The sequence below is a fragment of the Pongo pygmaeus genome, chromosome 3, assembly GCF_028885625.2.
Source record: "Pongo pygmaeus isolate AG05252 chromosome 3, NHGRI_mPonPyg2-v2.0_pri, whole genome shotgun sequence".
NCBI classification, from domain to species: Eukaryota; Metazoa; Chordata; class Mammalia; order Primates; family Hominidae; genus Pongo; species Pongo pygmaeus.
In genome coordinates this window covers 87962254-87988912 of record NC_072376.2, presented here as the reverse complement: position 1 = coordinate 87988912, position 26659 = coordinate 87962254, and the positions used below count along the sequence as shown (strand labels likewise).

General features: G+C 40.9%; 1 protein-coding gene across 4 annotated transcripts in view; it reads right to left on the bottom strand.

Moving 5' to 3' along the window:
- USO1 (USO1 vesicle transport factor) overlaps nucleotides 1–26659 on the bottom strand; it is a 93726-nt gene that overhangs the window by 57266 nt on the left and 9801 nt on the right. For all 4 annotated transcript variants that reach the window (XM_054485772.2, XM_063663763.1, XM_054485771.1 and 1 more), the window contains exons 2-3: nucleotides 8358–8444; nucleotides 8213–8277 (exon numbers count right to left, since the gene is read on the bottom strand). In XM_054485772.2, the coding sequence (XP_054341747.1) occupies nucleotides 8213–8277; nucleotides 8358–8444 (152 nt within the window). The remainder of the gene's footprint in view (nucleotides 1–8212; nucleotides 8278–8357; nucleotides 8445–26659) is intronic.

The following is a 26659-nucleotide window of genomic DNA, read 5'->3' as shown; positions in this document are numbered from 1 at the left end:
CTGGGCATGGTGGCTCACGCCTGTAACCCTAGCACTTTGGGAGGCTGAGGCACGAGAATCACTTGAGGTCAGGAGTTCAAGACCAGCCTGGCCAACATGGCAAAACCCCGTCTCCACTAAAAATACAAAAATTAGCTGCATGTGGTGGCGGGCACCTGTAATCCCAGCTGCTTGGGAGGCCGAAGCAGGAGAATCGCTTGAACATGAGAAGCCGAGGTTGCTGTAAGCTGAGATCATGCCACGGCTCTCCAGCCTGGGCGACTGAGTGAGACTGTCTCAAAAACAAACAAAAAAAATCTTATGGTAAACACATACTATTTATAAAATTAGAAAGTACACGCTAGGCGTGGTGACTCACAGGCTGGGTGCAGTGGCTCATGCCTGTAATCCCAGCACTTTGGGAGGCCGAGGCGGGCAGATCACCTGAGGTCAGGAGTTCGAGACCAGCCTGGCCAGCATGGTGAAACCCTGTCTCTACTAAAAATACAAAAATTAGCTGAGCATGTTGTGCGCGTCTGTAATCCCAGCTACTTGGGAGGCTGAGGTAGAAGAATTGCTTGAACCCGGGAGGCGGAGGTTGCATTGAGCCAAGATCGTGCCACTGCACTCCAGTCTGGGTGACAGAGCGAGATTCCATCTTAAAAATTATTTTGTTTTTCAGAAATGTTGAGGGTCATCTTTTAAGATACTATTGAGAAACTAGGAATAGAAGAAAACTTCTTCAACACAATAAAAGGCACCTATGAAAATCCCACAACGAATACATACAACAGTGGAAAACTAAATGCTTTCCCCATAAGATCAGGAATAAGACAGAGATGAACCCTCTTATCACCTCTATTCTACATTGAACTTAAGGTTCTAGCTAGAGCAATATGTAAGAAAATGAAAGGAAGAAGTAAAACCACACCTACTCACAGATGACATAGTCTTGTACATAGACAATCTTAAGGAATCCATTAAAAAACTGTTGGAATTAATAAATTCAGCAAAGTCACCAGATACAAGCTAAATATGCAAATATCATGTATATTTCTATATCCTAGCAATGAACAATCAAAAAATAAAATTTTAACATTATTTCATTTAAATAGCATTTAAGTAACATCACAAAGATTAAAATACTTGGCAGTGGTAAATTTTACTAAAGAAGAATAAGACTAGTACATGGAAAACTACAAGACACTGTTGAAAGAAACTACTTAAGGCCCAAATAAATAAAAAGATATGCTGTGTTCATGAATAGGAAAAGAGTAATATATCCCAACTTGAGTCACAGATTTAACATAATCCCTATCAAAATCCTAACTGCTGTTTTTGCAGAAATTGACAAGCTAATCATTAAAGTCATATGGAGATGCAAGGGATCCAGAATAGCCAAAACAATCTTGAAAATGAAGGAGAAAGGTGAAGATCTCACACTTTCCAATTTCAAAACTTACTAAGAAGTTACAGTAAAAAAGACTGTGTGGCACTGTGATATAGACACATAGATCAATAAAACAGAATTGACAGTCTAGAAATAAACAGTAATGTTCATTTCAATTAATTTTCAGTAAAAGTGCCAAGACCCTTTAATGAGGAAGGGAAAGTCTCTTAAACAAACAGTGCTGGGTCAGCTAGGTATCAACATACAGAAGAATGAAATTGAGCACCATCTCACACTATAGATAAAAATTAACTCAAAATGGATGAAAGACCTAAATATAAGTAAGAGTTAAAGCTATGGAACTCTTAGAAGAAAACACAGGCTTAAATCCTTACAACCTTAGATTAGACAATGGTTTCTTAGATATGACACCAAAAGCACAAGCAACAAAAGATAAAGCAGAGAAATTAAACTTCATCAAAATTTTAAAATGTTTGGCCGCGTGCAGTGGCTCACACCTGTCATCCCAGCACTTTGAAAGGCCGAGGTGGGTGGATCATTTGAGGTCAGGAGTTCGAGACCAGCCTGGCCAACATGGTGAAACCCCGTCTCTACCAAAAATACAAAAATTAGCCGGTCATAGTGGCACACACTTGTAATCCCAGCTACTTGGGAGGCTGAGGAACAAGAATCGCTTAAATTGGGGAGGCAGAGGTTGTCGTGAGCCAAGATAAGAAACGCATCTAGAAAATACATATATATATAGCTCTACAATAAAAAAGACAAGTAGGCCAGGTGCAGTGGCTCACATCTGTAATTCCAGCACTTTGGGAGGCCAATGTGGGCAGATTGCTTGAGCTTAGGAGTTCAAGACCAGCCTTGCTACCATGGCAAAACCCCATCTTTACTAAAGATACAAAAATTAGCAGGGTGTGCTGGTGCATGCCTATAACCCCAGCTACTTGGGAGGCAGAGGTAGGAGAAATGCTTGAACCCGGGAAGTGGAGGCTGCAGTCAGCTGAGCTCCCGACACTGCATTCTAGCGTGGGCAACAGAGTGAGACTCCGTCTCAAGAAACAAACAAAAAACAGAAAGACAAGTAACCCAATTAAAAATGAGCAAAGGATATGAATAGACATTTCTCCAAATGGCCAATAATAACATGAAGAGATGGTCAACATCTTCAGTCATTGGGGAAATGCAAATCAAAACTACAATTAGAAAATGAGGCTGGGGTGGGCGCGGTGGCTCATGCCTATAATCCCAGCACTTTGGGAGGCCGAAGTGGGCGGATCACCTGAGGTCAGGAGTTCGAGACCAGCCTGAACAATATGGAGAAACTCCATCTCTACAAAAAATTAGCTGGGAGTGGTAGATGCATGCCTGTAATCCCAGCTACTTGGGAGGCTAAGGCAGAGAATCACTTGAACCCAGGAGGCGGAGGCTGTCACCACAACCTGGGCAACAAGAGTGAAACTCCATCTCACAAAAAAAAAAAAAAAGAAAATGAGGTGGGGCGCAGTGGCTCACACCTGTAATCCTAGCACTTTGGGAGGCCAAGGCGGGTGGATCATGTGAGGTCAGGAGTTTGAGAGCAGCCTGGCCAACATGGTGAAATCCCATCTCTACTAAAAATACAAAAATTAGCTGGGCATGGTGGCGCATGCCTGTAATCCCAGCTACCGGGGAGGCTGAGGCAGGAGAATCACTTGAACCCGGGAGGTGGAGGCTGCAGTGAGCAGAGATTGCGCCACTGCACTCCAGCCTGGGCAACAGAGCGAGACTCCATCTCAAAAAAAAAAAAAAAAAAATGAAATTAAACACCACTTTATACCTACTAGGATGGTGACTTTTTAATAAAGGTCAATAACAAGTGCTGGTAAGAATACAGAGAAAATTGGAACCTTCATACATTGTTGATAGAAGTATAAAATGTTATAGCCATTTTATACAAGTATTTATACGCTGTAGTGAACAGAGTTTGGCAATTCCTCAAAAAGTTAAACAACTTATCCCATGACCCAGCAACTGCACTGCTAGATACAGAACACAGTGAAATGAAAACATATGTCCTTACAAAAAGCAGTACATGAATGTTCATAGCAGCATTACTCATAATAGCAAAAAAGTGGAAATACCCAAAATGTCCAACAATTGATGAATGGGTAAACGAAATGTGGTAGAACTACAGAAAAGATTATTCAGTCATAAAAAAGAATGATGTACTAATACATGCTGCAACATGGATGAACCTTAAAATATTATGCTGTCGAAGAAGCTAGAAACAAAAGACACATATGGTATAATTCCATCTATATGAAATGTCCAAAACAGTCAAATCTATAAAGACAGAAAGTAGATTAGTGATTGCCAAGTATGCGAGAGGGGGTGGGGGAGGAGAATAGAAAATGACGGATAATGAATATGGGATTTCTTTTTGGCACGACGCAAATGTTCTGGAATTAGAGAGTGGTGATGGTTGTACAATTTTGTGAATATATTACAAACACTAAAATGTATACTTTAAAAGAGTGAACTTCATGATATATAAATTATATCTCAATTTAAAAAAACCATTGAGGTATCATGGTTTGAAAACATCAGTGAGAGACAAGTTTTGAGCCCTGAGTATGGGAGTTAGGAGAATGAGTGGTCTCTCCTTAAGATGGTTATAGGGGGCTGGGTGTGGTGGCTCACACCTGTAATCTCAGCACTTTGGGAGCCCGAGGCAGGTGGATCACCTGAGACCAGCCTCACCAACATGAAGAAACCCCATCTCTACTAAAAATACAAAAAATTAGCTGGGCATGGGGCAGGTGCCTGTAATCCCAGCTACTTAGGAGGCTGAGGCAGGAGAATCACTTGAACCCAGGAGGCAGAGACTGTGGTGAGCCGAGATCATGCCATTGCACTCTAGCCTGGGGAACAAGAGTGAAACTGTCTCAAAAAAAAGACAATAAAGACCACTTTACATAAGAGATGCATTCTATTTTCCATATTGAGATGTTAATCATTTCATCATTAACTTTATAAGACTCAGTAATAAAATATGCGTGTGATTTAACACTCATAGAATAAAGAAGATTATAAGTATGTATAATCATCACACTAATCTGCTTCTTTTTTCCAGCTCTTCTAAAGGCCACCCACATTCTCCGGCTCATGGCTCCTTCTCTCCATTTTCAAAGCCACCAAGAGCAGGTTGAGTCCTTTTTTTCTATCACTGCACTCTGACTTCCTCTTCTGCATTCCTGTTCTACTTTTTTTTTTTGAGACGGAGTCTTGTTCTGTCGCCCAGGTTGGAGTGCAGTGGCGCGATCTCGATTCACTGCAAGCTCCCCCTCCTGGGTTCTTGCCATTCTCCTGCCTCAGCCTCCCGAGTAGCTGGGACTACAGGTGCCTGCCACCACTCCCGGCTAATTTTTTGTATTTTTAGTAGAGACGGGGTTTCACCGTGTTAGCCAGGATGGTCTCGATCTCCTGACCTCGTGATTTGCCCGTCTCGGCTTCCCAAAGTGCTGGGATTACAGGCATGAGTCACCGTGCCCAGCCTTTTCCTGTTCTACTTCTAAGGACCCTGTGATAACACTACGTCCACTAGGGTAATCCAGAATAATCCTCTCATCTCAAAGTCCTTAACTTAATCATATCTGCAAAGTCTCTCTCACTATCTAAGGTAACATTCACAGGTTTTGTTGATTAGGATATAGATATCTTTGGGAGGCCATAATTCTGTCTACCACAGTTACCTGCTATGATGTTAATAACACAGTCCTGACGCATCCAATTCACTTATTCAAATGCATTAGACTTAGTGGCTTTGAAAAGGTAGTCAATTTGAGTTACACTGTCTGGGGAGAAGAAAAAAGGTCCTGTTACGGACAAGCAGCTGGGCAAAACTGAAATATAACTGAAAACTAGTCTACGAGGTTAGACAGACAGTACAGAGATCTTTAAAAAGCTTATATCTTTAGCTTTGTTTGAGAAACATGAACTTCACACTTCACTGAACTGGTGAAATGCATTAAATGAGAGAATGACTGAAGATGTGCATTTCAGAAGGATAATTCTTGCAACATATAGACTGAATGGAAATACAAAGAGACTGGAGGAAAATAATACTTTGGAGATGATGATTGTTTTAAATTATGTCTAAAACTTTTTGATTCACCTCTTTTCAAAAAAGTGAAGCCTAATTCTCCTCTCCTTAAATATAGGCTGTACTTATTAACCTGCTTCTAACAACTAGAATATGATGGGATTGCCAGTACATGACTCTGGAGATTGAGTTATAAAAGGCATTGTGGCTTTCTATTTTTCTCTCTCTAGGATAGTTTGCTCTGGGAGAGCAGTTACCATATCAAACAGCCTTACCAAGAGAAAAACATGGTGAGGAACTGAGGCCTCTTGCCAATAGCAATGTAAGACATCTTGGAATCAGATCCACCAGCCCCAGTCAAGCCTTCAGATGACTGCAGACCTGGCTGATGGCTTTATGGCAACCTCATGAGAGACCCTGAGCCCACTTAGTTAAGTTGCTCCTCAATTCCTGATCCACAGAAACTATGAGATGATAAATATTTTATTTTGAACCACTAAGTTTTGAAGTAATTTGTTACACAGAGGCTATGGAAATTATTTAAGTGATTGACATTGAGCCAGAACTAAGGCCAAAAAAGGAAATGGAAAGAAAATAATGGACTCTAGCTGTTTTTTGGCCTGTGTAGGCATGATGGGTTCGGGAGAGGAATGAGTTCCCTAAGAAACCTCCAGTTTCTCGCTTGAATGGAAAGATGCTCACGACTGAGATGAACTTAGGGTAAAAGTGGTTGAAGGGGGTATGGAAAGCCTAGAAGGATTGGAGGACCAGAGATAAATTAACTTTGAACACTTTGAATTTGAGAGGCTTATGAGAGATCTCGGTAGAATAGAAATGTATGATGCACAGCTAAAACTTGTAAGACACATTCAACTGTAGCTAAGATCTGGAAGCTATCCATGCACAGTTAATGAAAACCAAAGATGGAGATAAAATCTCTTAAAAAGAAATTGAGGGCCAGGTGTGGTGGCTCACACTTGTAATCCCAGCACTTTGGGAGGCTGAGGTGGGTGGATCACCTGAGTTCAGGAGTTCGAGACCAGCCTGATCAACATGGAGAAACCCCATCTCCATTAAAAATACAAAATTAGCCAGGCATGGTGGTGCATGCCTGTAATCCCAGGTACTCGGAAGGCTGAGGCAGGAGAATTGCTTGAACCCAGGAGGCAGAGGCTGCAGTAAGCCTAGATCGTACCACTGTACTCCAGCCTGGGCAACGAGAGCGAAACTCCATCTGGAAAAAAAAAAAAAAAAAAAAGCTGGGCATGGTAGCTTACGCCTGTAATCCCAGCATTTTGGGAGGCCGAGGCAGGTGGATCACGAGATCAGGAGATCGAGACCATCCTGGCTAACATGGTAAAACCCCGTCTCTACTAAAAATACAAAAAATTAGTCGGGCGTGGTGGCGGGTGCCTGTAACAGGTCCCAGCTACTTGGGAGGCTGAGGCAGGAGAATGGCATGAACCCAGGAGGTGGATCTTGCAGTGAGCTGAGATCAAGCCACTGCAGTCCAGCCTAGGCGACAGAGCGAGACTTTATCTCAAAAAAAAAAAAAAAAAAAAAAAAAAAAAAAAAAAATTGAAAGAGCTAAAAATGGGCTACATGATGTTTCTTTTTCTTTAAATTTATATTTATTTTTTCGAGACAAGGTCTCACTCTGCTGCCCAGGTTGGAGTACAGTGGTATGATCACTGCTCACTGCAGCCTTGACTTCCTGGGCTCAAGTGATCCTCCCACCTCAGCCTCCCGAGAAGCTGGGACCACAGGTATGTGACAACACTCCCAGCTAATTTTTATTTTATTATTTATCTTGTTTTTTTGAGACAGAGTCTTGCTCTGTTGCCCAGGCTGAAGTGCAGTTGTGCGATTTGTAATCTCCATCTCCTAGGTTCAAGTGATTTCTCCCGCCTCAGACTCCCAAGTAGCTGGGATTACAGGCATGCACCACCAGGCCTGGCTAATTTTTGTTATTTTTTTAGTAGAGACAGGGTTTCACCATTTGGCCAGGCTGGTCTTGAACTCCTGACCTCAAGTAATCCACCTGCATCGGCTTCCCAAAGTGCTGGGATTACAGGCATGAGCCACCGTGCCTTACCTAATTTTTATTTTTTATGTTGCCCAGACTGGTATCGAACTCCTGGGCTCAAGCAATCCTCCCACCTCAGCCTTCCAAGGTGCTGGAATTACAAGCTTGAGCCACCATACCTAGCAATCTTTCTCTTAAGACAGGCTCATATTTAACACTTAACTCTTATTACTGCAGTTTATTTCTCTTAAACAAGCAAGTCTGAATATCAAAATATGTATATTATACATAAATGAATATCTACTTGCCCAGTGTAAATGAATACCACTTGCCTAGTTCAAACTCAAAATCTTAAGGCATTAAAGAGTTGCTTTATCCCATTTTTATATATCTGTTTTATGCTTAACACAGGGGCTTGCACTCAGTGTCCAATAAATCTTTATCGAAATGACATCTGAAGTAAAAACTTAATAGCTTTAGTATGTCAACAACTTTTCAGGCCAGGCACAGTGACTCACACCTGTAATCCCAGCACTTTGGGAGGCCAAGGTGGGCAGATCGCCTGAGCCCAGGAGTTTGAGACCAGCGTGGGCAACATGGCAAACCCCATCTCTACCAAAAAATACCAAAAAAAAGCAATCTTTTGGAATAGTGATGCTGACTCTAAAACAAAAGTTCAAGAAAAATTAGGGAAAAAAATCATTAAACAGAGACTTACCGATCTGTTTGTAAAACATGAATAAGATGTTCCATAGCTTGTATACCTACTTCCAAGCGATATTTCTGCACATAAAAAATAAAAATGTTACTAAAGTAACTAATATCCAACTTAAGAAACTTAAAACATTTACAAAGTTACAAACCTTAGATAATGATTTGAGAGCACGAACAGCATTTCTTCGATCATCCAATAAAGTAGATGAAGCTACTCTGTCACAAAGCTTTTGAATCTGTCATGAAAAAATAAAATGGCATTAAAATAATAAAAAAACATGAAATTTTTGTCCCCTAAATTTATGCCATGTAATTAAAAAAAAATCAGCACATGGGATGTTAACAGAAATGATCTTTCAGAAATCTAACTATGCATTTAGGTAGTATTATAATCTCATTACAGAGATCAAATAGTCTTTTTTTGCAGAGACTTAAAAAGTGGGAGGGGCTGAAAGAGAAGTCAAAATAAATCATATAAATTGAGGAATTAAAAGAAATAATTGGTAAAATCAGAGCTGTCTAATGAGGCCTATTATGACTGTTTGAACCAGGAGGGGAGCATAATCCAATATGGTTATGACAGAAGATAGAAAGTTATTTAAAATTTTTAAAGTAGTAATTGTTTACATCATCTTTTCCCTAACATTTTCATCATATATCTGAACAAGAAAAGTCAAAACTTTATATCAAAACTTTTAAGTTTTAAGTGTGCCTCAAAACATACAAGGATGAAATGCTTCATTATAAAATAATTTATAGAAACCAAAAAAAATTTTTTTTTTTTTTTGAGACCAAGTCTCGCTCTTGTCCCCCAGGCTGGAGTGCGACAGCACGATCTCGGCTCACTGCAACCTCCACTTCCTGGGTTCAAGTGATTCTACTGCCTCAGCCCCCGCCCCGAAAAGCTGGGATTACAGGCACCTGCCACCATGCCCAGCTAATTTTAGTATTTTTAGTAGAGACAGGGTTTCACCATATTGGCCAAGCTGGTCTAGAGCTCCTGACTTCAGGTGATCCACCCGCCTCGGCCTCCCAAAGTGCTGGGATTACAGGCGTGAGCCACTGCGCCCGGCCGAAACCAAAATTTAAACTGAATTTTAAAACAAATCTTGGCTGGGCGCAGTGGCTCATGCTTGTAATCCCAGCACTTTGGAAGGCTGAGGAGGGTGGATCACCTGAGATCAGGAGTTCGAGACCAGCCTGGCAAATATGGTGAAACCCTGTCTCTACTAAAAATATAAAAAATTGGCCGGGCGTGGTGGCACGTGTCTGTAGTCCCAGCTACTTGGGAGGCTGAGGCAGAAGAATTGCTTGAACCTGGCAGGCGGAGGTTGCAGTGAGCCGAGATTGCACCACTGCACTCCAGCCTGAGTGACAGAGTGAGGCTCCATTTCAAATAAATAAATAAATAAAAATAAATAAAATAAAATAAAATAATTTATAAAAACCAAAATTTCAACTGAATTTTAAAACAAATCTTGGAACATTGTTAATAATAGGAAAAAACAGATAACAACTTAACTATCCAACATGAGAAGAAAGCTAAACAACTGTAATACATTCTTTGATGGAATGCCATGTAGGTATTCAAAAGAATTAACTACTGATATGAAAATACCATGGTATAATAATGAGAGGAAAAAAAGCAAGTTATAAAACTAAATTTAAATTATGGATTCAGTAAAGCGAAAGTACCAGACCGTGCATAGAAAATTACATTAAAAAAGAATTTGGAAACCTAAAACTATAAAACTTCTAGAAGAAAGCATACGAGAAAATCCTCGTGACCTTTATTTAGGCGAAGACTTCTCAGATGCCACATTCATAAAAGAAAAATGTAGAATGGGCATGGTGGCTCACACCTGTAATCTCAGCACTTTGGGGGGCCGAGGTGGGTGGATCACAAAGTCAAGAGATCGAGACCATCCTGGCCAACATGGTGAAACCCTGTCTGTACTAAAAATACAAAAATTAGCTGGGTGAGGTGGCGTGCACCTGTAGTCTCCAGCTACTCAGGAAGTTGAGGCAGGAGAATCGCTTGAACCCGAGAGGCCGAGGTTGCAGTGAGCTAAGATCGCGCCACTACACTCCAGCCTGTTGACAGAGCGAGACCCTGTTGCAAAAATAAATAAATAAATAAAAATTAAAAAAAGAAAAATGTAATAAATTAGATTTCATCACTTCTGCTTTTTTTTTTTTTTTTTAGATGGGGCCTTGCTCTATCTCCTAGGTTGGAGTACAGTGGTGCAATCATGGCTCCCTGTAGCCTCAAACTCCTGTCCTCAAGCAATCCTCCTACCTCAGCCTCTCGAGTAGCTGGGCCCACAGGCACACAACCACAACTACATCTGGCTAATTTTCTTGTAATTTTTAGAGACAGGGTCTAACTATGTTGCTTAGTCTGCTCTTGAACTCCTGGGCTCAAGCGATTCTCCCACTTTGGCCTCCCAAAGTGCTGGGATTACAGGCGTGAGCCACTGCACCCAACCCCACTTCTGCTGTTCAAAAGATATTATGAAGAGACTGAAAAGGTAAACCACAGACTGGGTGAAAATATTTGGAAAACATCTGATAAAGAACGTAGTTTAGGCCGGGCGTGGTGGCTCACGCCTGTAATCCTAGCACTTTGGGAGGCTGAGGCAGGCGGATCACGAGGTCAGGAGATCGAGACCATCCTGGCTAACATGGTGAAACCCTGTCTCTACTAAAAATACAAAAAAAATTAGCTGGGCATGGTGGCGGGTGCCTGTAGTCCCAGCTACTCAGGAGGCTGAGGCAGGAGAATGGCGTGAACCCGGAGGCGGAGCTTGCAGTGAGCCGAGATTGTGCCACTGCACTCCAGCCTGGGCGACAGTGCAAGACTCCGTCTCAGGAGGAAAAAAAAAAAAAAAGAACATAGTTTAAAAAACACTTGGGTCCTTTCTAGCTCAGCCAATTAGTATTTTAGCTTTTTTTCAAGACTATCATAAAAAAGCAAGTATTTTAACTTACTAAAGAATGTACTTTAGGCCAGGAGTTTGAGACCAGCCTGGGCAACATAGTGAGACCATATCTCTACAAAAAATAAAATTAGCTAGGTATGATGGTGTCAGCCTGTAGTCATGGCTACTCAGCAGGCTAAGGCAGGTGGATCACTTGAACTCAGGTTAGAGGTTGCAGAGAGCTATGATCACGCCACTGCACTCCAGCCTGAGCAACAGAGTGAGACCTTGTTTCTCCATAAAAAAAAAAAAAGAAAGTATAAGTTTATTACATTCTTTAAAGATTCTGTACGTTAAGATTTTGGCAACGCAAATGTTTGCACCCTACGTATCTGAATTAATGGTGTTCAAATACATATAGCGTTTCCCAAATTATGTTTTGCAGACTTCTAGTGTCCCAGAAGATATTAATAGATTCCCTACGATCACAGAACAAGTGGGAAACACAAGGTTATATGAAATTAACTCGGTTTGTGCATTGCATGATTTCTAAGAGTCTTTACAATTGCTGATTTGCATTTCTTCATACAGCAGATATAGCAGGATAACCAAGCCTAGCTTTACATTCTTACTTTATTCATTCTAACTGTTCACATTTAAAAATCATTCATGGAAATGATATAATTTTCTCTGTATTAAATAACTGGTTGACACTTTTCCTAATATATATATACACACATATACATACATATGTATATATATACACACATATACATACATATGTATATATATACACACATATACATACATATGTATATATACACACATATACATACATGTGTATATATGCACACATATACATACATGTGTATATATATATACACATATACATACATATGTGTATATATATACACATATACATACATATGTGTATATATATTTTACCACTTAGAAAAACTACTTAGTTATCTCTTAAAAACATGAACCTCATTACTCTCAGCTCAAAGAATTTATTGGGTCAAAATAGTTTTCCAAAGCAAGACTGCAATTGCCTTTACTTAGGACTTGTACATCTTTGGCTCATTTTTTTAAGATAGCTTATAGTTGATACTATGAATGGGAAATTTTTTTTCCAGGCGTTTTCTGCTTCTTCTTAGTCTTAGACCTCAAGTACTGGTTCTAGATCTGGGATTCTTATCTACCTTGAGGTACTAAGTCCCAGTACCATGCAGGGCTTGAATCTAGCCTCAACCTTACCTTTGGTTGGTGTATAGAGGTACTTGTCTCAAAATATAAATTTCCATGTCTGGATGTTCTTCAATCATTACTTGCTAAACGCAGAAATATAAAAGCTGTTGGATGTTGGTACAGAAACTTAGCTTTAGAAATACTGGAGGATGGCCAGGCGCAGTGGCTCATGCCTGTAATCCCGGCACTTTGGGAGGCTGAGAGGGGTGGATTGCCTGAGCTCAGGAGTTCAAGACCAGTGTAGGCAATGTGGCAAAAGCCCGTCCCTACTAAACTACAACAAATTAGCCAGGCATGGTCGTGCACGCCTGTAGTCTCAGCTATTCAGAAGGCCGAGGCACAAGAATTGCTTGAGCCTGGGAGGTGGAGGTGGCAGTGAGCCAAAATAACACCACTGCACTCCAGCCTGTAAAAAAAAAAAAAAAAAAAAAAGAAATACCAGCTGGGCACGGTGGCTCACACCTGTAATCCCAGCACTTTGGGAGGCCAAAGGGGGCAGATCACCTGAGGTCAAGAGTTCGAGACCAGCCTCAACATGGAGAAACCCCATCTCTACTAAAAATACAAAATTAGCTGGGCATGGTGATACATGCCTGTAATCCCAGCTGCTCAGGAGGCTGAGGCAGGAGAATTGCTTGAACCCGGGAGGCGGAGATCGCGCCATTGCACTCCAGCCTGGGCAACAAGAGCGAAACTCTGTCTCAAAAAAAAAAAAAAAAAAAAAAGGCCAGGCGCGGTGGCTCAGCACTCTGGGAGGCCGAGGTAGGTGGATCAGGAGGTCAGGAGATCGAGACCATCTTGGTTAACACGGTGAAGCACCATCTCTACTAAAAAAAAAAAAAAATACAAAAAATTAGCCAGGTGTGGTGGTAGACACCTGTAGTCCCAGCTACTCGGGAGGCTGAGGCAGGAGAATGGCATGAACCCAGGAGGTGGAGCTTGCAGTGAGCCAAGGTCGTGCCACTGCACTCCAGCCTGGGCCACAGAGCGAGACTCCATCTCATAAAAAAAAAAAAAAAAAAAAGAGTCAAAGGTGAATATAAGAACAACTTATGGCTGAGAATGGCAGCTCACACTTGTAATCCCAACACTTTGGGATACTGAAGTGGGAGGAATGCTTGAGGCTAGGAACTCAAGCCCAGCCTGGGCAACATAGTGAGATCCCATCTCTACAGAAAATAAAAAAATTAAGTGGGCGTGGTGGTATGTTTGTAGTCCTAGCTACTCCAGAGGCTGAGGTGGGAGGACTGCTTGACCAGTTTGAGGCTACAGTGAGCTGTGGCTGTGGATGCGTCACTGTACTTCAGCCTGGATGACAGAGCAAGACCCTGTCTTAAAATATAATAATAATTTTAAAAAGAACAACTTATTTACCTAGCACCATTAGATTGAGCTCTTTCAGATACCTCTATCAAGCACCAAAATGGCCTTTTCATTTTAGTGATTTCTGATGGTAATCTAAAATTAGTTACATGTTTCTCTGTCTTCATAAACAAAGAAGAATGTAATTATGAGCTTTCTTAGCATATAAACCTAAATTCTCCCCTATATGATATAGAGGATGTCTTAGATAACTAAATGAAATAATACATATAAAAGGCTTTATATAATACCTTCCACCTATGAATCTTCAATAAATGTTAGCAAATTTTATTATTGCCAAGCTTACGACTTCTTTGTATTTTTCTTCCTTGTATTATCCTTCTATCCTATCAGGCTTTTGGCTATCATTTCCATCATATATACCTCTAATGGACCATTCAAATATTGCAGATTTAAATTTGCTATTGAGCGAGGTACTAAATAATTAAGTTCAATAGTAATATGTCTATACCCCAAAATTAGTCAAGCTTGAAATCGAGATTAAGAACATGGACTATGCAACTTATACTTTTGCTACCTTGAGGCCTTATTACCTCCTAACAATATTCCAGATGGTTGAAGTTTCTGAAAAAGTGATCTCTCTATAAGAAAGCGTTGTTTGCTATTTACAGACAACTGAAGCCAAATGAAAGGAAAACATATTACTTATGTTCCAAACCCTACAAAGACCTAGTCATGTTTTAGTCTATACACAAGTCTATATTTTTCTGTTGATATTTACCAAACAAAAATTCTGTACAAAAGTACGCTTAGTTTCTATTCAGAAATTGTAGATCTCAAAACTATTATTCCATTTATTTCCTACTTGAAAAACCAACTCAGTGCAGTATAATTGTGCCACATTGTCCATTCTATCCTTCTTCCTTTCAGTTACTAGATGTCTCCGTGCTTTAGCTGGGCACATGGCTGTCCACCTATATGCTATTTTCAGGCCTTCCTTGCAGCTAGGCATGGAAACTGTAATACATTCTGGGCAATGAGTTGTGAGTATCTTTAAGTTCACGTCCCTAAAGGAAGCTATTTGTTCTTCATTTCTCTTTCTCCTTCCCCTGGCCTAGAACTTAGGCTGGTGGTTATTAGGCGCCTTTAACAATTCAAACTACAGCAAGAGGGAGGGGACAAGAAGATAGCAGAATAAGATAAAAAGCAGCACCTGGTCCCCGGACCACCTGAGGAACAGAACTACATACTGTAGGGATTATCTACTAGCTTGGACTTTTATTAGACAAAGACATAAATTTTTATCTTGGTTAGACTTCTATTTCCTGGCCTGTGTTACAGTGGCTGAAACAATGCCCAAACTAATAAACTGGTTGTTTTTTGTTTTTTTTTTTTGAGACGGAGTCTCACTCTGTCACCTAGGCTGGAGTGCAGTGGTACAACTTCAGCTCACTGCAACCTCTGCCTCCTGGGTTCAAGTGATTCTCTCACCTCAGCCTCCTGAGTAGCTGGGATTACAAACATGTGCCACTACGCCCGGCTAATTTTTGTATTTTTAGTAGAAACGGGGTTTCACCCTGTTGGCCAGGCTTGTCTTGAACTCCTGACCTCAAGTGATCCACCAACCTCAGCCTCCCAAAGTGCTGGAATTACAGGTGTGAGCCACTGCGCCCGGCTACAAACTAATAAACTCTTTATAAAGAAGAAATGAAGGCTCAGAAACATAGCAGTGCACCCCAAAATACACTACCAGTTTGGGAGCAGAGTCTAGATCCTAACTGAGCTACAGATGTCTCACTCAAAAGTCCATACTCTTTCTTCTATGTAGAGAAATATGAGTCAGAGTACCTGTTGCGAACTACAGGGACTGCAAGAATTTTTTTTTAGTAACTACAGGAACATAGTAATACAGTCCCTGTGAATAGCTCCACTTGCACAACTGTCTACTAAACACCCTGAAAGCCTTTGACTAAACTGCCCAGCCAGGGCAGTTCCTTGTTCTAAGAAAATGAAAGCCTCAATTTGGGAAAGTTATAATCAGAAGCTACTAACTGAAAAATATCAGTACTATATATATAAAAAAGAAAGACTGCAAGAATTAATATACTCACTTTTAAGAATTAAACTAGCTGAGATAATAAGGACAAGGTGGAGTGGGGAGATTAAAGACAGAACAGGGCAGCTCATTACTATAACAGATAAAATAAGGTCAAAGAAGGCATTAATGTAATGGCAGTGGGCAAAGATTTGGAGGGATAAGGGAGAAGGTAAGGGAATAACGGAAAGACCTGAATTTAAGAGGCTTGGGGTCCTAAAAAATAAGACATCTGGAACAGTCACTATTTGGAATTCAACTTCTAGAAATTTGTTTTAGAGCAAATATGCACATGTACAGTCACAAGTGCAGTAACAATCACTGCAGCAATAGAAAACGAAACACATCAGAAGTATCTTAATGTCCATTCATGGGGGCCTTTCACTTTTCATTTTATACACTTACACAGCATTTCTTTAAACAAGCATGTATTCAGATATTACTTTTACAATAAAAAAGGATAGGGGCCGGGCACGGTGGCTTACGCCTCTAATCCCAGCACTTTGGGAGGCCAAGGCAGGCAGATCACCTGAGGTCAGGAGTTTGAGACCAGCCTGCCCAAAATGGTGAAACCTCGTCTCTACTAAAAATACAAAAACGAGCTGGGCATGGTGGTGGGTGCCTATAATCTCAGCTACTTGGGAGTCTGAGGCACGAGAATTGCTTGAACCTGAGAGGCGGAGGTTGCAGTGAGCCAAGATCGCACCACTGCACTCTGGCCTGGGCGACAGAGTGAGACTCCGTCTCAAAATAATAATTATTATAGAATCAAAAAACAGCAGTGAATAAGCCGGCTGAAGTCTGATACCATGAATGAGCAATCATCCTTCTGTATCTCAGTATATACTCTGGGGTTTAGGAAAGTTAAAGGTCAAAGGAATAATATAGTCTGAAGAATTTAGTGTGGTAACCCTGAGGTTGGTAATCCATTCATTTGTTCAACAAATACTAGAGTGCTGCCACACTTATGGGGGGGCCAAGATCAGTGCAACCTGAAGCAGTGGTTTATGATAAACTAACTTCAGAAATAGAGACTAAGCATTTAGAAACCTCTATAGACAATGGATACCTTTATGGCTGTTGGATCTAATAAAAAAAGAAAAACAGGGGCCAGGCACGGTGGCTCACTCCAGTAATCCCAGCACTTTGGGAGGCCACGGTGGGCGGATCACGAGGTCAGGAGATCCAGACTATCCTGGCTAACACGGTGAAACCCCATCTCTACCAAAAATACAAAAAACTAGCCGGCCGTGGTGGCAGGCGCCTGTAGTCCCAGCTACTCGGGAGGCTGAGGGGAGGAGAATGGCATGAACCCGGGAGGCAGAGCTTGCAGTGAGCCGAGATCGTGCCACTGCACTCCAGCCTGGGCAACAGGGCGAGACTCCATCTCAAAAAAAAGGGCTTGTATGTGACGTCATTTTTTTCTGGTAATTGATTTTTATTGTATTTTATATCAAAATGTATTTACTGGCCTATGACGAAATTTGAAAAACAAAACTAAAAAATCAACTGGTCCTTCACTACAGACAGTCTGGGAAACACCGTTCAAGTACTTAACATTTTGCAAGGCACTGGTCTATGCTGGGGAAATAGCAGAGAACCAGTACAGAAGGTACCTATTCTAATGAAACTACAATGGCAAAGAGACAGAATATACTAAAAACAAGTAAGACAAACACAGAAAGTGAGGGAAGTGAGACCGTGACTGAGTGAAGGTGCTACTTTGGACAGCATAGCCAGGCAGAGGGGCCCCAGCTAAACACAATTTTGGATACAGATGGAAGTATGAGTAAGGGTAACAAGAATGAAGCAAAAAGAAGAGTAGGAAAACCGACTCAATGAGTATGTTATCATCAGAAGGAAAAACAATTTAATTGTATAGTTAAAAGATAACGCTTATTCGGCCAGCCATGGTGACTCACGCCTGTAATCCCAGCACTTTGGGAGGCCAACACGGGTGGAACACGAGGTCAGGAAATCGTAACCATCCTGGCTAACACGGTGAAACCCCGTCTGTACTAAAAATACAAGAAAATTAGCCAGGCATGGTGGTGGGTGCCTGTAGTCCCAGCTACTCAGGAGGCTGAGGCAGGAGAATGGCGTAAACCCAGGAGGTGGAGCCTGCAGTGAGCCAAGGTGGTGCCACTGCACTCCAGCCTGGGCAACTGAGCGAGACTCTGTCTCAAAAAAAAAAAAAAAAAGATATGCTTATTCACTTTTCCAGATGGGATCCTGAAGTAGGCTTTGTTGCTGGAACCTCATTCTCTTGGAAACCGACCAAAGAAGCCGATTAGTAGTTTCAAGCAAAATTCATAAACTCACTGGTCATCTGAAGTCACAAACTCTTATTTAGTTCTCAACACTCTCATCTACATGATGGGAAAGTTGGGAAGGATGTAAAACATTTAGGTATCAGATTTTAATGTCATCTAGCACCTTATCAATTAACTTTTTGCTGCTATTAGTGAGCAAAAGAGGGAGTTACAACACAGAAGAAATTAATCCACTCTATTTTCATTAAAAAGTCAGAAATGTTTGCCCCTAGGCCTTTTAACAAAGTATTTCTTATCTCAGCATACTACCAAGGCACACATTTCAACCATTCTGTACTCGAAACAAGTAACTTTTCCAAAATTTCACCATCTGAATAACACATATGTAAATACAGTCAAGATATGTAAGATTACAGAATAGAAAAGTGTTAACAAGAAACAAATGCTTCAGCCTATTTGTTTGAAACAAATCTCCAATACCTACTGTTAAAAATTTTAAAATACGCATGCCCTACACAACGACATTCAAGTCAACAATGGATTACTGAACAGACGTCCCATAAGATGATAATGGAAATGCAAAATTCCTATCACCTACCAACGTCCTAGCCTTAGCACAACACATTACTCGTGTTTGTGGTGATGCTGGTGTAAACAAACCCACTGCACTGCCAGGCTTATGAAAAAGTATGGCACAGACAATTGTGTACGGTACATAATACTTGGTAACAGTAACAAATGACTGTGTTACTTGTTATGTATTTACTATATTATACTTTTAATGGTTATGTTAGAGTGTACTTCTACTCACAAAAAATAAAAGTTCACCGTAAAACAGCCTCAGGCAGGTCCTTCAAGAAGTATTCCAGAAGAAGGCATTATTATTATAGGAGTTGACAGCTCTATTGCATGTTACTGCCCCTGAAGACCTTCCAGTGGAACAAGAGATGAGGGTAGAAGACAGTGATATTGATGACCCTGCCCTGTGTAGGCCTAGGCTAACAGGTGTGTGTGTCTTAGTTTTTAACAAAAAAGTGGCCAGGCATGGTGGCTCACGCCTATAATCCCAGCACTTTGGGAGGCCGAATCACCTGAGGTCAGGAGTTCAAGACCAGCCTGGCCAACGTGGTGAAACCCCGTCTCCACAAAAATGGAAAAATTAGCGAGGCGTGATGGCAGGTGCCTGTAATCCCAGCTACTCGAGAGGCTGAGGCGGAAGAATTACTTGAACTCGGGAGGTGGAGGTTGCAGTGAGCCGATATTGTGCCATTGCACTTCAGCCTGGCTGACAGAGCGAGATTGTCTCAAAAAAAAAAAAAAAAAAAAGTTTACAATGTAAAAATTTTAAAATAGGAAAAAGCTTACAGAAGAAGGATATAGAAAAAAAATATCGTACAATGTGTTTGTGTTCAAAACTAAGCATTATTACAGAAAGCTTTAAAAAAAAGTTTAAAATTTCATGAAGTTGAAAAGTTAAACTAAGGTTAATTAATTACTGAAGAAAATTTTAAAAAATGAATTTAGTGTAGCCTTAAGTGTATAGTGTTTATAAAGTGTACTTTATATAATGTCCTTGGTCTTCACATTCATTCACCACTCACTCACTTAACTCATCCACAGCAACTTCTGGTCCTGCAAGCTCTATTCATGATTAAGTGACCTATATAGGCATACTATTTACTATCTTTTATGCCACATCTTACTGTAGATGCATAGATATACAAATATTTACCATTATGTTATAATTGCCCACAGTATTCATTACAATAACACGCTGTACAGGTTTATGGCCCAGGAGCAATAGGCTACACCATACAGCCTAGGTGAGTAGTAGGCTATAATATCCAGGTTTGCTTTAAGTACACTCTGGGATGTTCGCACAAAACAAAACTGCCTAATGATGCATTTCTCAGAATTTAGCCCTGACACTGAGCTACCAAGAACTATCAGTTACAGATTTTTATAAAGAAACTCATTTGTGTAAATATATATATTGGTAAATACAAAAGACAACACTGTAGAATGATGTACACCAAACTTTATTAGAGATTACTTCAAGTGATGCGAAGTAAGATTGTGAAGGAAGAAAGAGGCAATTTTAGACTACATACTGATTTGGATTATTTACAGCAAGCATATTTCCATTATTGCTTCAATAAATACAGAGAAAAAAATTAAAGAAATTTCCATATTAGATCTTGCTTTTATTACCTACTCTAAAATACCACCTGATTGACTCACTATTCATCTGCTTTATTAATACAACTGTTTCTTGCTATTTGCAGTAGCTATGTTTTATAAAGTTACCATGAAAACTGAATTAGTGAATACTAAACCACTGCTCCTAGGGCAGGCGCAGTAGCTCATGTCTGTAATCTCAGAGTTCTGGGAGGCCAAAAAGGAGGGTTGCTTGAAGCCAGGAATTTGTGATCAGCCTGGGCAACACAGCTAGATCCTGTCTTTATAAGAAATTTAAAAATTAACCAGGCATGGTGGCGAGTGCCTGTAGTCCTAGCTACTCAGGAGGCTGAGGCAGGAGGATCGCTTAAGCCCAGTAGTTTGAGACTGCAGTGAGCTACAGTCGTGCCACTGAGCTCCAGACTGGGTAACAGAGTGAGACCCCATCTCTAAAAACAAAACCCATTGCTCCTAGAGAAAATACAGGGTTAGTTTCCTGCAAGCCTCTGATCACATTTTCATCAGCCGATCAACATAAAACCTTTTATGTGTATTTCTGTTTAAAGACACCTTTTTTTTATTTTTTTAGAGATGAGGTATCACTATGTTGCCCAGGCTGATCTTGAACTAGTGAGCTCAAGTGGTCCTCCTGCCTGTCTTCCAAAATGCTAGGATTACAGGTGTAAGCTACTGCATGTGGCCAAAGACATCTTATTTAATAAACATCCTTGACCATTAATATTGACCTCATGGCCAACAGCACTATAATGCATGCCTCAGTGATGCTTACCTAATATACATATCGCCTCTGTAAGGAACATCACAGCCTTCTTGTGCTTAGGAACACCAGACAACACTACATGGGGTCTATTTTAATAGGGAAATCCCAAACAAAACAATACAAAGATGAGGCTTGGCGTGGTGGCTCACGCCTGTAATCTCAGCACTTTGGGAAGCTGAGGTGGGTGGATCACTTGAGGTCAGGAGTTCGAGACCAGCCTGGCCAACATGGTGAAACCCCGTCTCTACCAAAAATAAGAAATTAGCCGAGTGTGGTGGAGCATGACTGTAAACCCAGCTACTCAGGAGGGTGAGGCAGGAGAATCACTTAAACTTGGGAGGCGGAGGCAGAGCTTGCAGTGAGCCGAGATCACGCCACTGCACTCCACTCTGGGCAACAGAGTCAGACTCTGTCTCAAAAAAAAAAAATAAAGAAAGAAAAAGAAAAAATACAAAAACGCAAAAAGCATAACACTAAACAGACCATGAAAGGACACATTTACAGTATGAGAACTGAAACAAGAAGGCAAAGCATCACCTGCTTTGACCTCAGTTGGAGATGTGTATGTTGGGAGAATCAAATTTTTCACTGCTGTACCATCTACAAATAACCATAAAGTGCTCAAAGTACTGATTTGTACGCTACAGATATATTTTAGTGAGTAGGTGAATTTGCAAATAAGAAATTGACAAATAATGAGGATGGACTGTCCCTTAAATATAATCTTTTTAAGTAAAATTCATTATCTGCAAAATGGAAAGATAAAGTAGAATAACTCTAAGGTTACTTAACGCTCAAAATTTACAACACTTTAAAAAAACTTGGCTGGGCTCAGTGGCTCACGCCTGTAATCTCAGCACTTTGGGAGGCCGAGGAAGGTGGATCACGAGGTCAGGATTTTGAGACCAGCCTGGCGAACCTGGTAAAACCCTGTCTCTATTAAAGATACAAAAAATTAGCTGGGCGTAGTGGCGGGCACCTGTAATCCCAGCTACTCGAGAGGCTGAGGCAGGAGAATCGCTTGAACCCGGGAGGTGGAGGTTGCAGTGAGCCCAGTTTGCGCCATTGCACTCCAGCCTGGGCAACAGGGTGAGACTCCAAAAAAATAAACCAGACCAAACAAACAAAAAAAACAACACTTGGCCAGTCAGGTCTGACAGAACTTAAAGGATAAAAAAATATATATATATACTTGGCCCGGCACAGTGGCTCTCACCTGTAATCCCAACACTTAGGGGAGCTAAGTCAGGAAGATTGCTTGAGCCCAGGAGTTCAAGAACAGCTTGGGCAACATGGCGAGACCCCTATCTCCATTAAAAATTTTTAAAAATTAGCCAAGCATTGTGTTGTACGCCTGTGGTCACAGCTACTCAGGAGGCTGACATGGGAGGATCACTTAAAGCCAGGAGGTTGAAGCCACTGTAACCCATGTTTATGCCACTGCACTCCAACCTGCAAGACAGAGTGAGATCCTGTCTCAAAACAAACAAAAAAACTTAATTTTTTTTTTTTGAGACGAAGTCTCACTCTGTCGTCCAGGCTGGAGTGCAATGGAGTGATCTTGGCTCACTGCAACCTCTGCCTCCCAGGTTCCAGCAATCCTCCTGCCTCAGCCTCGCAAGTAGCTGGGCTTACATGCATGTGCCACCACGCCCAGCTAATTTTTATATTATTAATAGAGATGGGGTTTGCCAACGTTGGCCAGGCTGGTCTTGAACTCCTGACCTTGGGTGATCCACCAGCTTTGGCCTCTCAAAGTGCTGGGATTACAGGCATGACCTACTGTGCCCGGCCCCCAACTTAATATTATAGAATTTTTAAAAATAATAGTGTATTAGCCAGGCACAATGACTCATACCTGTAATCCCAGCACTCTGGGAGGCCAAGGCAGGCAGATCACGAGGTCAGGAGTTCGAGATCAGCCTGGCCAACATGGTGAAACTCTGTCTCTATTAAAAATACAAAAATAAAAAATTGGCTGGGTGTGGTGGCACATGCCCGTGATCCCAGCTACTCAGGAGGCTGAGGCGGGAGAATTGCTTGAACCTGGGAGGCGGAGGTTGCAGTTAGCCGAGATCACGCCACTGCACTCCAGCCTCGGTGACAGAGCAAGATTCTGACCCAAAATAACAATAATAATAATAATAGTGTATTATATTTACTATATTATTTGAAAAATCTATTTGACTCATACAGCATTTAAAATAAATTTTAAGCCAGCATTTAAAAATCCAGATTTCTATGTTTTCTTCACTGTTCTTTTTTTAGAGGCAGGATCTTCTTGCTCTGCTGTACAGGCTGGAGTGCAGTGGCACTATTCATAGCTCACTACATCCTTGAACTCCTGGGCTCAAGCAATCTTCCCACCTCAGCCTAACAAGTAGCTGGGACTACACGCATGCAACACAGAGCTCAGCTTCAAATTTATATCTTTTCTTGAAAAACATCAGCCTGACAGCAAATGGTAGCTAACACTCTTATTTTGTACAATTTAAGAAGTCATCAATTTTAAGACCCCCCATCTTTTCAATGAATCACAAAGAAAAAAGAAATACCCCCAATTATAATTACAAGATGTATCCTGATTTCAAAGAGGTTTAAATGCTAATGTGCATCTCAGAATTGCTAAAATGTGGTATCTATGCCAATTACTATGTGCCAACTCCGTCCTAACGTGTTTTACATTTTGAAATTCATTTAATCTTCACAAAAACAGTAAGATAGGCACTATTACTATTTATATTTTAGAGATGAGGAAACAGAGGCACAGTGGTTAAGTAACTTGTCCACATTTATAAAGTAAGTAGTGGGATAGCATTCAGCCAAGTAGTTTGAGTGCTTTCCCACTACATTACATTGGTTCTCTGGGCCAACATTTCATGAGGCAACAACTGGCTGGATTTGAGCACTAGCCACATCCTCAAATCAGGATATGCAGGCTCCAGTATTATCCCAAACCTCTGCCTTCTCTATGACCTGACCAGCTACATTGAAGCTCCCCAACTGGACTTTGAATTTGTGACCCTTGTGTTAAACAACAGAATACTATATACTAACAAAAAAAGTGAAAAAGAAACATATGTGAGTACAATTTAGCCCACTGTTTTATTTAGAAGGACCAGAAAGGAATGACAGTAGAAAGAAGAGACAGAAGTTTGACTAATCTATATTATGCTAACTAGGTATTAGGTGCTCTGAGAAACATAATAATGAATAAGACATGGATTCTATCATCAAGAAGCTTTTACAGTCTATTAGAAGAGACTATAGTGTAATTAACAAAAGTAATTCAAAGTCTGGTATTTTAAAGTACCTCTGTATGTTTTAACATGGAAAGATCTCCAAACACATCAATGAGAAAGGTAAGCTGGCCGCGCGCGGTGGCCCACGCCTGTAGTCCCAGCACTCTGGTAGGCCAAGGTGGGTGGATCATATGAGGCCAGGAGTTCGAGACCAGCCTGGCCAACATGGTGAAATCCCATCTCTACTAAAAATACAAAAATTAGCCAGGCCTGTAATCCCAGCTACTCGGGAGGCGGAGGCAGAGAATTGCTTGAACCCAGGAGGCGGAGGTGAGCTGAGAACCCAGTGAGCTGAAATCGCGCCAGCCTGGGCGACAGATTGAGACTTTGTCTCAAAAAAAAAAAAAAAAAAAGGTAAGCTGTAGAACACAATAAACAGTATACCATTTATGTAAACAAGAATAAATATGCTAATGTAAATATATATTTCTGTATTACACAGAGGCATGATTACGTATAAAGGTCTGGAAGGATTTATGCCAAACTAGTAATAGTGGTTATCTCTGGAAAAAGAACTGAAATTGGAGACAGGAGTAAAGAGAACTTAAACTTTATTCATTTTGTCTGCCATTTTGTAAAATCAAAAAATGATAACTGCTACATGATGTTCACAATTTCACTTACCAAGTGAAACATGAAAAGGACAAATAATCCATTTAACAACTGGTAAATTGGGCATAATCAGAATTATAGTCTAACAACCGGTCAATTAAAAAAAAACAGTTTTTGCTAGCCAATAGGGCTATTTATTTATATTCATTGCTACACAAAGACGACCAAAAAAGACACAATGGGAATAGGAGTGACTAGGAAAGAAAACACTGAGATGAAGAACGTGAAAATGAAAAACTACTGGCTGGGTGCAGGGGCTCATGGCTGCAATCCCAGCACTTTGAGAGGATCACTTGAGTCCAGGAATTCAAAACCATCCTGGGCAACACAGCAAGACCCTGTCTCTACAAGAAAATTAAAAATCAGCCAAGCGTGGTGCCTTGTACCTGTAGTCCCAGCTACTTAGGAGGCTGAGGTGGGAAGGTTGCTTGACTATAGGAGGTTGAGGCTGAAGTGAGCCATGATCACACCACTGCACTCCAGCCTGTTCAACAGAGTGAGACCCTGTTTCCAAAAAAAAGAAAAACTATCAAAAGATTAAAAAGAAGAAGACAGCATAGAACTAGGATGGTGAAGGTACACTTAAAATTTAAAGGAGGAAGTCCTAGTCAGAGCAATCAGGCAAGAGAAAGAACTGACATCCAAATACGAAAAAATGACAAACTATCTCTTTGCTGATATGATTCTAAACCTAGAAAACCCAACAGGTTCCACTAAAAGGCACCTAGAGCTGATAAACGACTTCGGTAATGTTTCAGGATACAAAATCAATGTACAAAAATCAGTAGCATTTCTATACATCAATAACGTTCAAGCTGAGAGCCAAATCAAGAATGCAATCCCATTTACCCTAGACAGACAGACACACACACACACACACACCCCCGCCAAAACCTTGGAATACATCTAACCAAGGAGGTCTCTACAAAGAGAACTATAAAACATTGCTGAAAGAAATAATAGGTGATACAAATCACTGGAAAAACATCCCATGCTCATGGATCAAAGAATCAATATTGTTAAAATGGGGCTGGGCACGGTGGCTCACGTCTGTAATCCCAGCACTTTGGGAGGCCGAGGCAGGCGGATCACTTGAGGTAAGGAGTTTGAAACCAGCCTGGCCAATATGGTGAAACCCTGTTTCTACTAAAAATACAAAAATTAGCTGGGTGTGGTGGTGGGCGCCTGTAATCCCAGCTATTTGGGAGGCTGAGGCAGGAGAATCACTTGAACCCAGGAGACAGAGGTTGCAGTGAGCTGAGATCGTGCCACTGCACCCCAGCCTGGGCAACAGAGCAAGGCTCTGATTCAAAAAAAAAAAAAAAAAAAAAAAAAGCCATACTGCTCAAAGCAATCTACAGATTCAATGCTATTCCTATCAAACTACCAATGTCATTTTTCACAGAATTAGAACAAACTATTCTAAAATTCATATGGAACCAAGAGCCTGAACAGCCAAAGCAATCCTAAGCACAAAGAACAAAGCTGGAAAAATCACACTACCCCACTTCAAACTATACTACAAAGCTACACTAACCAAAACAGCCTATTACAGACACGGAGCAATGGAACAGGATAGAGAACCCAAAACTAAAGCCACACACCTACAACCATCTGATCTTTGACAAAACTGACAATAACAAGCAATGGAGAAAGGACTACCTATCCAATAAATGGTGCTGGGATAACTGGATAGCCTTATGCAGAAGAATGAAACT